The following is a 14,025-nucleotide window of genomic DNA, read 5'->3' as shown; positions in this document are numbered from 1 at the left end:
TTCTTACTCCTCCTACTCCTTTATCTTTAAAATATTTTTTATTCTTTTTTTTTTGTAATATATTCCAATCTGTATTTAAACAAAAATCAATTATTTGTGTTAATGTAGTTAAATTTTTAGGATCCATTAAAATTTTTAAATATCTTTTAAAATCTTTTTTTTTATTATTCTTGTTATATTTTATTTCCTTTTTCTTTGCATTATTTATATCGTTATTTAAACGATTTATGCAAATATTTCCACTTAAATTTTCACTTTGTTCATTTTCATTATTTATTTGCATATCTTCACTTATATTATTTTCCTTTGTTCTTTTTTCATTTAACAATCCTAAATTATCACTATTATTATTTTCTCCAATATTTTTTTCATTTACACCTATTAAATTATCAATATTTAAATTATGTTCTCTTTTTAAATTTAAAGATATTTCATTTGAGGATTTACTTTTTTCTATTTCATGCTTATTTTTATTATTTATTAAATCATTTTCTATTTTACTAAAATTTTCTTTTTCTTTTTCATTCAAATCTACTTTATCTAATTTTTCTTCATTTACATTTTCTATAATATTGTCTGACTGTATATATTGTTCAATTTTATTTTTCTTATTATCATGTGTTTTTATTTCCTTTTCCTTTTTTTCCTCTTTTATTTCTTCCTTTTTTTTTATATCTTCTTCATTTTCACCTTCATTCTCTTGGCCTTTTTTCAATTTTTCTTTTTTTTTCTCTTCTTCATTTTCTTCATCATATTCATCATCACTATTCATATATTCTTCACAAAAATCTAATAAATCAGAGAAAAATATACTATCCTCTTTTTCTTGTATTTTTTTTGATTCTTCTGTTAATTTTTTAATCGCTGAATTGATAGTCATTGGTGTCCAATTATTAGTATAAATAATTTTATTTGGAACGATATTCTGTTCTTTAAATGTATTTAAAATTGAAAAAATGTTTTCAAAATCATTATATCTAAAAATTTGAAAATCTAATAAAATATTTTTTAATAATAAAACAACGAACTCTGTACAATTAAAACATTTTTCTTCAATGAGTTCTCTTTCGAGATATTGTTTGTATTTTTCTATATCAACTAGGTTATACCTAATTAGACCAGATATAACATTTACATTGTATTTATATAAGTCTTCATTATTTTTTTTATTCATTTCATCTTTGCTTTCATTATTTGTATCCGAATTATTATTCAAGCAAGTATTTTTTACTACGTTATTTATTTCATCTTTCGATTCGTTATTTATTTCGTTTTCTTTAGGAGATTCATTCATATTTAAAAATGATGTATTTCTATTTTCTGTATTATTCTTATTTGATGAATAAATATTATTAGGCATTATAAAATTAGATATGTGTTTTTTTAATAATGGACATTTTTTTTTTAATTTTTCTAGTATACATAAAAATACCTCCAAATAAATACCTGCAGGATCATTTAATCTATAGTTTAATTGTGTCTTACTGTTGTATGGAGTAATTTCAAAAAGAAATTTATATATTTTGTTTGAATAAGATATAATAGTTTCATTTTTATGATGTGTTAAAGCAGCTATTTCTGGTATAGATTTAATTAAATTAAATATATTTCCATCCACTGATAAACTATATAAAATATAAAGACTCATTTTACTAATATTGCAATAACTTTTTTCTTTATTTAAATTAAATAACATTGGAGGTAACATAATAATATCTTTAATAGCTTCTTTTAATTGACCTGTTGCAAGTTCTAATTTTTTCAGAACTTTATGAAACTGAACATTAGATGCTGATGGAATTGAAAGGGGTATATTTGATTGTGTATTATTTTCATTTATATTTGCTTTTGAAGCAAAACTTTGTTGATTTTTTATATTATTATTCATATTATAATCTACATTGTTCACCTTGTTTATTTTTATATCGCTTTTTGAAATATTATTTTGCTGTTCATTTAAATGTGCTTGAGACATATTTTTCGAATATGCGATTTTCTCTTGATTATTTTGCAAATTTTCTTTTGAAAATGAAACATTTCCTTGAAAATTTTGATGTTGATTCTCTGTATTATTTTCATTAACATTTTTATAAATAAGCGATAAAGCTTTAGCAGCAGCATGCAACTTTTTTAATGGAGCTATATTTAAAAAATCTTTATATATCTGCAATTGATGATTTGTTATTGGAGAATCTAACTTTAAAACTTCAGCAAATTCCATTTGTATCTTTTTTGTGTTAATAGCATAAGAAGAATCATTAAATGTTATGCTATTTTCACTTGCTACTTGTCTAGCTAAAAATGAAGGTGCTAACGCTTCATTTATATCTTTTATAGCTTTTTCAATAACTGCCTGTTCGATTAAATTACAACCTAATTCTAAATTATCTGCACTCAAAATTTGAACTACTTGCTCAATTAAAACCTGGTCATTGCAATCTTTTGTACTAGTTGGTTGTAACAGTTGCCTTAAATGTTGAGTTAGAGATATTCGCAAAGGTTCTTTGCAGGTAGCTAAGGCTAATGAACCTGCTAAAGAAGCAATCATAATATGAGATGCTTTACGAATTAAATTTTCGTCTTTTTCTAAGCAAAAATCCTTGAATATAATTTCTCTAGTGGTAACACATGATATTGCTACTGATCTCTCAAGTATAGCAGAAATTATTTCCCTAATTGCTCTATCAACCGCTATAGGAACTACTTTCTTTAAACTTGGCTGAATTTGAAATAAGGCTATTGAAGGAGATATTATTACTGCATTATTTAAACTTTGCAGAAACTTACTATTGTTTATTTTATTATTAGAAATATTATCATTAGAAAAATCAGACACCTTCAAATTATTAGTATTTAAATCATTCATTATATTTGGATTTTTATTTAAATTGTTGACTGATTTTTTTGTAAAATGAGAATTAATTAAATTTAAATCTGGAGGTGAAAAAGATGAAACTAATGTTGTATCATTCATAAGAGGATCAATTCTATTAGCATTATTTTGATTCCATTGAGATGCTATATTTTTTAAATTTATATTTTGCTGATTGTTTTGATTCATTTGTTGAATTTTATCTGTATTCATTCTATTATTTGTTAATAAATTTTTTCCTGCGTTTTCTAATTCCTCTAATTTAAAATTTTCATTCAAATTTTCTTCTCTATGTAAGCTATTAATATTTGTTATATTATCTTTTAAAGAGATATTTTTTATTTCAGTATTTATTGATGAAATGTTATTATTTCTTGATATTACAAAATCATTTTTTTTATTGTATGGTATTCTTTTACTTAGTAATGCTGTTTTATTTTGATAATCTTGTATATTAATTGATAAATTTTTAAATAATACTTCTACTTCAAATATTATGTATGTTTTAACATTTGGTAATTCATGTATTTCAGTTAATAAACATAAGACAGTTGTTGTCCATGGATTAGGTGGTTTAAAGTTTTTTGAAAGTTTTACTGACTCTAAGATTTTGCATACCATTGGCAAAATACAAACTAAACAACCTTTCTCATATGCTTCAAATAATACTAATTTTAAATCTAATATTTTTGATTTTAGAGGTCTATTTCTTCCCAATGTTATATATCCCAACCAAGAACCCAAATTTTTTAAAACAGTTCTAAAAGCACTAACTTCTTTTAATTCGTTTATATACTTAAATAATATAAGTATACAATCATATGTCATATTTATTATAGTATCTATAAATAATGGGTAGCTTAATTTATCAATAAACTCTAAGAATAAGTTATGTAGGTTTACTTCTTTTGATGCTCTAGACTTTACTATGTAAAATGCAAGCCAACTATAATATTCTGGCTGCATTACATTTTTTAAAATTTTCACCTTTTCATCAATATTAAATAAACATAAAGTGTTAAAAATACTATATACTTCCCCTACTATAAAGGAAGAAGGCACAATTATATTTTTTGTAAAATCTGTTCCATCCATTAAGCATTCAATTTGTCCTAAACCAAACCCACTTATATTGCTTAAATTTAAATGAGATGGTAAGCTTTTTTGAGGTTGATCATAGAAGCTTCCAATTATACCATATAACTGTTCTTTTTCCTTAAAGGAATTATTATTGTCTTCATTATCTTCACATTTGATATTTTCATTAATGTTTACTTTAACTGGATTATCTATAAAATTTGTTATATTTGTATCTACTATATTTTCATTTAAACAAGAACTATTTCTTGAATTTATCTCTCTACTAACATTCGAATTGTTTCCTACTATATTTATGTTTCTATTTCTATTAAGTTGATTACTCTCATTTAAGGTTAAAAAGGACCTATTTAAATATAACTGATTTGTACTACTAGTATTATTAGACTTATCGTTATTTAAAATGTTTATATTCAATTGATTATTTAAATTATTTATTGATGAAAAGTTGTTTAAATTTAAATTATTATTTAAGTTGTCATTCACATTGTTATTTTTAAAGATGTTATCATTTCTATTTATGGATGAAATATCATTAACATTATGGATAGATTGCTCTTTATTTGTGCAATTTGGTAAAATATCATTGATATATAATAATAAATTATCATTATTTATATTATTGTTATTACAACCGTTATTTAGTAAATTACCTAAAGCATTAGATAAATTGTTATTGTTATTATTGTTATTACTGCTACAACTACTACCCCTGCTAAAATCATTATTATTAACATTACCAATGCTACTAGTATTATTATTTCTATTTTTGTTAAAATTTAGCATTAAATTGTTCACATTTTTTAAATTGTTGTTTAAATCACTGTTTAACAATTGTGATATATTAATATTTGAAGAGTTATTTGTACTCATTTCAGAAAAATGTTTGATTTTTAATATGGTAGACGAATCTATATATGGTAAGTTTCTCATGTGTTCAGGAAGCGAGTTTAGTAAATTTCTGCAGTGAATTATATATTGGGCATTATATTGCCTTAAATTAGGTATAGATATTAAGGATGATAAAAAACTAGGATAACATATTAGTGAATCTTCAAATTGTTCTAATGCAGTTATTCCAAAATTAAACATTTTAGAATCTTTTCCTTTTTTTAATGCTTCTAATATACATTTTAATGCTACAGCTAATGTATTACCATACGATATTAATAAATTATGTTTAATTAATTTTCCAAACAATTGAGCTGTCACATCTAATTCTTCAACAGGGTATTTTGGAAAAAATCTACACTCATTAAATAGAATAAGCAACATTGATTTATATACTTCATTATTTTTTGATCCTTTAGGGGAGTAGGATAAATTTTTCATAATATCCAGCATTGTATTCACTGTAATTTCCCCAGTATATAATTTTGCAAAATAACCATTCACTTCAACTTCATGTTTGTTAAGAGCTGCTTCATCCACCTGAACATTTATGTTAAAGTTGTTATTCATTTTCTACCACATGATTTATTTTACTTATATGTTTTATATAATAATTCCTTTTTTTTTTTTTTTTCTTTTTATATGCTTATTTTTATTTTTTTTATTTTTTTATTTTTTTTTTTTTTTTTTTGCTTTATTTAATAATTTATTAAATTTTTAAAATAAACTATGCTATATAAAAATTGTATAATGATGTTTAAATACTATAAACATCAAATAAAAAAAAATATATCAATAAATTTTCATATTTTTTTAATTTAATAAATTTTTTTTTTATATGAAAAATCTTTTTTTTCTATAAAATTTTTTTTTTTTTTTGACCACATTTTTTTATATACTAAAAATATGATATCTTTTTTTTTTTTGAAGTGCATGTGAATCACTAAATTACTTAGGATACGCATACAAATATCTTCAACTTTACATTTATCACACAATACAATCCAAAAGATACGTATATGATAATAAGAAGAAATAATTTAATCAATATTTTATTTTTATATATATTTTTTTACATTATCTTTAGCTTTTTACTTTAATTTACATTTACATATACATATACATTTATATATATATATATATAAATGTATATGTTTACGTATATATATATATAAATATATAAATGTATATGTTTATGTATATATATATATATATATATATATATGTATATATAAATATGTATATATAATATATATATTTTTTTACTTTTCTTTTTTTGTAATGTTTCACTTTTTTTTTCTTTATTTTTCTTTCTATATATATAACACTACTTTTTTATTTTATAAACTTGTATTATTTAAAATTTTTTTTCTAAAATTTAAAAATTTAAACTTCAAAATTGTTTTAATTAACAAAATTATAAATATTTAAATTTATTAATTATAAGTTTTTTATTATTTTTTTTTAAGTCAGATTGATATTTTTAAATTAATTTAATCGTAAAGGTGTTTAAACACGTTTCAATCATCTTATTTTTCCTTTATTTTTTCCTATTTTTTTTTTTTTTTACATTATTACGTTCCTTTTTATTTGCATTTTTTACAAGGATTTATTTCTTAAAATATTTACGTGTGCATTTTATTTAATTATTCATTTTGCACAACGAAGGATGTAATAAAATGAAAAAAAAGAAAAAAACAAATATATCCTTTCTTTATTCTATTAATTTTGCAATATAAATTTACGAAAATATAAAAACTATATTTATAAAAACGCGTATTCACAAGCGTGCTATATTATTCTTGAATCATAAAAAAAAAAAATATTTAACAATAATATAAATAGTTAGGTCTCAATTTTTTTTATAGATCAAATATTTTATTTTAATAAGTAACAATATTCTTTTTTTTTTTTTTTTTTTTTTTTTAAGTCCCACAGTTTACATTTAAGCTCATTCCTACAAAGTACTAATTTTATGTTTTGTAAAAAAACATTAACAGAAATAATTTTAACAATTGTATATATCTAACCATATGTCACTTAAGAACTTTTATATTTTCTTTTATGTGTATTTATATATGTAGGAAGACAGATATATAATGTTAATATTATGAATATAAAATATATTAATAAAAAAAAAAAAAATATATTTAGGATTTTTTTATTTTTCATGAGTGCTTATATAATTTTCTAAAATTTTTTTTTTTATTTCTTTTATACAATGTTATATTTTATTTTTTCTTTCATTTAATATTTGGAGGTTTAATAAAAAAATGTATAAATTAAATATGTAAGAAAAATAAAAAATTTTTTATTTTTAGATCCATACATATTTTACAAGATACCTTTTTTTTTTTTTTTTTTTTTTTGGAAATTATATAAATAAAATTAAAGAACAATGATTTTTTAGTTAAAGTTTTTTTATTTTTTTATTTAAATAAAATATTAGAAAAAAAGATATATTAATTTTATATTATTTTAAATAAATATAGTGAATCATAAAAGATTTAGATTTTGTAATCTCTTCAAATATCAATAAAGTAATAATTTATAACCTTTTTTTTTTTTTTGATTAAATAAATTATGAAAATTAAAGAATACATTATATAAACATGAGAAATATTTAGTTAAAGTAAATAAATTGATTAAAAAATTAAGCATTACAAATATTACATCTAAGAAAAACTTGATAACAAAAAAAAAAAAAAAAAAAAAAAAAAAAAACCCCTTTTCAAAAAAAGAAATTTACAATTTCATATAAATAAATATAAAAATTTAAAAGAAAAAGGAAAAAATTAAACATAACTTGAGCACTTTTGAATGTATAAAAATTTATAAATGTGTTCTATTAGAAAAAAAGAAAAAAATATAAGTGTTTTTTTTTTTTTTTTTTTTTTTTTTTTTTTTTGTCTAATTTCATTATTCAATATGTTTTCTAGTGAAAATTTATTTTTTTATATAAATTTTCAACTAATAACATATACAAGTATATATATATATATATATAAATTTTTTAAAATATTATCAATAATTTTTTATAGAAAAAATTTGCTCTTCTGTTAGTCAATAAAATATGAAAAAAAAAAAAAATATACATTTTAAAATAATAATCAAATAAAATATTAATAATGTTTTTGTGTATTTTTTTAATAGTAGAAAAAATAAAATTAAAAAAAAAGTAATTGAATAAAATTGATATTTTTAAGTACAAATAATGAAAATTAAAAATTCTATGTATCTTTAATTTGTAATTCCTCCTTTCTTAATTTTTTTAAATATTTAGGATTTTTTTTTAAAAAGTTTTCTCTTGCCAATTTTCCAAATTCTCCTTTAGCAATTTTGTATTCTGTTCTTGTAAAATTGTGATAGACACCGAAACCAAAAATTTTAGAAGTACAATAAGAAGGTGTTTTTAAAGTTGCATAATAAGGATACGTTTGTAACAATATGTGTGGAAATGATGTACCAAAAAAGGAACCATCTAAATATACTTTATCTTCATCATGTATTTTATAAATTTCTTGACATAAAGGACAATAAATATGAACTTTTGCAATTTTAATTTGATCAAATAATCCGATGGGCAAAACATTATGTTGAGAGCAGCTAACTCTTGGGCAACTTCCGAAATCTCCCTTAATATACTTATCTTTCATTAATGATAATCCTTTTGGTGTAGTAATATATCTTGCATGAATTAATGAATATAAACATACTGCATCTTTTGCATAACTACTTTTAGAATCTTCTTCATCTGGTGCATCTCCTGCAATAATAGACAATAAATGATTAAAATTTGGAATTTCTGATTTTAATCCATATAAATTAAAAGAGTCTGTTAAATATTCATGATCTACTTCAACTAAAAAATTACTAAGTGCTCTACTATTAAACCACTTAACCCATGATGTACTTTTATCAGATTTCGAATCTTGTAAATCCTTATTAGAATCGCTATTATTCATTTTTTTTTTTTTCTATATAATTTTTTATTACTTTCTATCTGTATGTATATATTTATTAAAAAAGTGATTTATTATTTTTTTTTTTTTTATAATTTATTTTAATATTTATATAAATTTATTACTATGTTTACAATATTACTCTTTATAGTTTTAACAAATCTTAATTAATAGTCACTTAAATCTTATTGTGTTTCTACAAAACTTTATCTATATATATATCATGCTTTTTTTCTTTTTAATATATCTACATATGTTTTTCTAATGTATTTTCAAATCCTTAATAAAAATTTCTTAAAATTATTCTAATGATATTATAGGGGCTATTTATCTAAAGCTTATTTATTTTCAAATGATATAATATTAACATTTATTTCTCATAATAAATTTTTTTATTTATTTAATTTTTCTTTTTTTTATTTAAAATAATTTAAAAAAAAATTTTATAAAAAAAATTTACAATCATATGTAAATTTATAAGAAAAAAAAAAAAAAAAAAAAAAATTGTACATATAAATATATGCATTTAGTATATGGAAAATTATAAATTTATTATATCCATTAATATGAATTAATATGAAAGATATAAATATTTTTTATGTTTTTTTGTCGTTAAAATTAATTTGATCTTAATAAAAAAAAAAAAAAAAAAAATGAAATTTTATAATAAAAGTAAGCAAAAATTAAAAAATTCTTATATATTTTATTCTATCATTTGACTTTTTTTTTTTTAAATAAAAAGTTTTAATAAGAATATAAAAAGGTTCATATAATAATAATAAAAAAAAAAAAAATTTTAAATATTATTAATTTTTTTCAATATAGAATGTTAATTATATAACTTTAAATTTAGTGATATTAAAAAAAAAAAAATAGCAATAATTAATTTTTAAGAATTGAATTATTTTATTCTTATATATTATAAAAAATGGAAAACTATCATTATTTATGTACATAAGAATAAAAAAAAAAAAGAGTAAAGAATGAAAAGTCATACTAAATAAATATAATAAGAAAAATTTAATTAGAAATTTGTGCACTTTTTTATTACAAGAATTATTATATTTTGGAATGAAAGATGAAATCCTTAAGAAAAAATAAAAAGATTTAAGCAAATTATTTTGGTTAAAAAAATTGAAGCCTTTTTATATAAATATAAGGAATAATATAAAAATGTTTTAATAGGAAGTTGTATTAAATTATAAAAAGGTGATATATAAAATTATTTCAAAGAGATATAATAAGGTAAATTCAGAATATACCCTTCTTATGGAATAAGAATTTTTTTTTTGTTGCAAAAGTTTTTTTAATATATATATATATATATATATATATATATATATATATATATATAATTTCTAAGTTATATATTTGTATTTTTATTCTTTTTGTTTCTATAAACAATTTTAATTATAAAATTGAATTCCAAAAATTTTGATATTATAATATTATGTTCACGAAAATATTTTAATATTAGAAAATTGTACCTTTAAAAAATATTCAAACGAAAAAAATAATGATACAAGTTTTTTCTCATTAAGTAGTTTGTACTTTTAGCACAAAAATATATAAAACATAAATTATTTAAAATACAGAGTTAAAAAACAAAGAAAACACCAAACTTATTAATGCATCATAAAAAGTAAATATTTATGTAAATGTTTTAAGTTAAAGAGGAAAAAGAAATTAATATTTTATAAAAAAAATTAGCTTTATGAGACAGTTGTATGAATATTAAAAAAAAAAAAAAAAAAATTAAAAGAGTTATTATAATATGAAAAAATTTTCAAAAGATATTGTATAAATTTATAAGTATTTTCATAAAAATTGAAAAATTATTGAAAATAATTTTAAAATAATACATATAAATTATATATATTTTACTAAAATATTTACATATTCTACTTTTTTCTTTTTTTTTTTAAACACATTTCTTGTCAACAATATTTTTTACTCCATACTCTTCATATTCATTTTTTGTCATACAAAATTGAGAAAAAGAACCTAATGATGATAAAATAGATGCACCTATAAAGCAATTGTATTTTCTATCTGTTCCTTTGCTATAAATTATTTTAGTATTTTTTTCTTTTATTGTATCAATAAAAGGAAGATAAGATTTTAAAATTCCTATAAAATTATTAAACATAGTAGACTCTCCTGTTACAATTAAAAAATTAAGAACTTCATCTAAATTGATATTAGATGATATAAAAGATAAAATTCCTTTTTTAACGAAGTTTTGCAATCCATCAAAAATTTCAAAATAATTATCAATTTGATCTGAATGACATATATTAGAATTTTTATCAGCAGGATTTTCAAGAATTTTTTCAATAACTGAATTACTACTATTTATTTTATAGTTATATGTATATAAAATTGGGAGTTTTAAATTTTTTAAAGAATCATAAAAAAGATTTAAATCAATATTATTTAATGATGTAATTCCGCTAATTTTGCTTATGTTATTTTGATTGTATTTTTTTCTAAAAAAAACATACGGAATTATAAGATTTAATGAATTAACGGTACACTCGTCAATTATATTACCATCTGGTAACTTGTAGTTATTAGTTTCATTTGTATTCGAAGAATTTTTATTTTTATCACAAGTATTTTGACGATCATTAATTAAATCTTCTTTTAATTGATTAACTACATAAAGAGATCCCCAAAGGTAGTATGATTTTGTAACTAATGGGCATTTTAATATTTTTACTTCATTATTTCTTTTTTCACTATTTTGATTTTTATCAATAGAAAAATAAGGATAAATTTTTATTTTTTTAATATTTTCTAAATAAGACAAATAAATTCGATCTATTAAATCTCCTCCTATAGGAACTTCTTCAATATGCTTTTGAAATATATATCCTTCTTGAATTCCACACAAATTAGTGCAATTTTTTTCAACATTTAATACTAAACCAGATGTTCTTGCACATCCGTAACAAGATAAGACACTTCTTCTAGATAAAAATAATTGAAAAACATTATAAGATTCAAACATTAATTCAGTAAATTTCTCTCTATATTTACTGTCTGTTTTATTGGGTTCTGTTAATAAAATTGGATGATCTTGAAAATTATCATCTAATGCTTTACTCCCTGATATATCTTCAAACAATTTTTCCATTACTTCATAATTTATGTCATACTTACTATTATTATTATCATTATAAATATACTTCATTCCATATAATAATTCTACATTATCCCTTTTTATTTCTGGTAATAATGGAAATATTGTATGTTTTAATGTTGCATTATGACCTAAAGGTAAACCTAAAATTAAATTTGAATTATATCTAGGTGAACATTCACCTGAATAGCCTGCTCTCATTTCTCCATCATTAATATCTAGAATTATTGTTTGTATATTTTGAAACATTTTTTTTTTTTTATAAAAATCTTTTTTTTTTTTTTTTTTTTTTATTTCTTTCTCTTTTAAATAATTCCATCAATTTATGTTATATATTTTACAAAAACTATAACTTTATTTTTTTTTATATTAATTATTATGTTTTCTATTAATATTTCATATATAGAAAATGTATGATTCGTTGTTATTTCTCAAAAATTAAGATAATTTCACTTTATTTTCTCATATATATATATATATATATATGTTTATGTAACTTTATTGTAATTCTTGTTAAATTTCATATACATTAACTTTATCACTTTTTGATAATACTTCTTCAAAATAGAATTAATTCCACTTTATATATATATTAATTATTATGCTATACTTATTAATATTCATATATAAATTATATTATTTTCTATTATTATTTTATAAAAGAATAATTGTAAAATTTTTATTGGAAGTCTTAAAATATATAATTATCTTTCATTTTTTTATTTTATTTTTTTTTTTTTTTTGTGGGGAAAAGTATTAATTCTTTAAACTTAAAATTATTGATATTTTTTACTTTTTTTTTTTTTTTTTTTTTTTTTTATATATATTACATATATAGTATTTTTTATGGAAAATGTTAATAGTTTAAACTAAAAAATAATAGTATGATTATTTAAACATTTTTCTCATTTTTATTTTTTTCTTTTATTTTTTTTTATAATAATTATACAAATAATATATATTTACTTTTTAACAATTAAAAAATTTTTAATTAAAAGTATTTTTACTCCTTCAATAAATTACATTTTTAAGATTTCATACAATTTCAACCTTATTTTTCCTTTTTATTTGATTATTTTTAATAATGTATATAAATTTTTTTGATACCTTAAATTACAAGTTTGTTAAAATGAATGATTAACTCTTATTATTTTTTAGTAACATATATATTTTTTGTAAATGTAGTTTTTGTATTTTTATATTGTTGATTTAATCTTTTTTATTTTTAACAATTTTACATGAACTATCCTACAAAAATTTATTTTTTTATTTAAAAAATGTCTCCATTTTTGTAAGACAACAAAAAATAATCTGCTCAATTGTTTGAAGAAATTAATATTTTTATTTATCTTTTTTTTTTTTTTTAATTATTTTCTAATTTTATAAAAATTAATATTTAATTTTTTTTTTTTGTTTTTTACTTATTTAAATTATTTAAAACATATGAAATGTTGAAAGTTTTTTATTTTTAAATATAATGTTTGAGAGAAAGTAATAATAAAAAATAAACAAATATAATTTATAACTTTCTTTAGCAATTTACTGAATTTATAGATTATACAAATATATGGAATTAAATGATTTTACTTACTATTTATATAGGTATAGGTTATACTGCTCAAATATTTTATAATAAAATTTTTGTAGTATAATTTTGTAAGTATAATTTTACTAAGTGTTACGAACTTTCATTTTTTTTTTTTTATTTCACTATTTCTTTTAACTTATTTTAATAAGAAGCACTAATTAATATAAATGTGTTTAAAAACGTTTCATTATTAATATAGATCAAATATAAACATATAATAAATATTTTCCTATATAGAAAAATTGCTGTATTCTCTTCTTTTAAAAAAAAAAAGAGAGAAGGAAAGAAAAGTGTAAAAGTCAAAAACTAAATATAGATCATTTAGAAAAAATATAATGGAAAATATATTTATTTGTTCCATTATTTTTAGAAAAAAAAAAAAAAAATGTGTACATACAAATAAGGGAAAAATTTTTATGGGCATTTAAAATTTTGATATTATTACAATATTTAACCTTTATTTATTTAA

The 14,025-nt window shown here is 18.8% G+C and overlaps 3 protein-coding genes across 3 annotated transcripts in view; all 3 read right to left on the bottom strand.

The window, feature by feature from the left end:
* Nucleotides 1–5,431, bottom strand: part of PGAL8A_00331100 (CCR4-NOT transcription complex subunit 1, putative) — a gene marked incomplete at both ends in the record, with an annotated part of 9,402 nt that extends 3,971 nt beyond the window's left edge. The window contains one exon of the mRNA XM_028672339.1: nt 1–5,431. This exon is cut by the window's left edge and continues 3,971 nt beyond it. Within this exon, the coding sequence (XP_028528901.1) occupies nt 1–5,431 (5,431 nt within the window).
* A 2,660-nt stretch (nt 5,432–8,091) lies between these two features.
* On the bottom strand, nt 8,092–8,826 carry PGAL8A_00331000 (casein kinase II beta chain, putative; the record flags this gene model as incomplete). The annotated part of the gene is made up of 1 exon (XM_028672338.1): nt 8,092–8,826. The coding sequence occupies one exon, from the start codon at nt 8,824–8,826 to the stop codon at nt 8,092–8,094; it is 735 nt and encodes a 244-aa protein (XP_028528900.1).
* A 1,918-nt stretch (nt 8,827–10,744) lies between these two features.
* PGAL8A_00330900 (actin-like protein, putative) lies at nt 10,745–12,217 on the bottom strand (the record flags this gene model as incomplete). The annotated part of the gene is made up of 1 exon (XM_028672337.1): nt 10,745–12,217. One exon carries the CDS (start codon nt 12,215–12,217, stop codon nt 10,745–10,747), a length of 1,473 nt encoding a protein of 490 aa, XP_028528899.1.
* Between the last annotated feature and the right edge of the window lie 1,808 nt (nt 12,218–14,025).

The sequence above is a fragment of the Plasmodium gallinaceum genome (assembly GCF_900005855.1).
Source record: "Plasmodium gallinaceum strain 8A genome assembly, contig: PGAL8A_v1_98, whole genome shotgun sequence".
In the NCBI taxonomy this organism is placed as follows: Eukaryota; Apicomplexa; class Aconoidasida; order Haemosporida; family Plasmodiidae; genus Plasmodium; species Plasmodium gallinaceum.
Note: the sequence above shows the minus strand (reverse complement) of the source record. Positions and strands in the feature narration are given on the sequence as shown.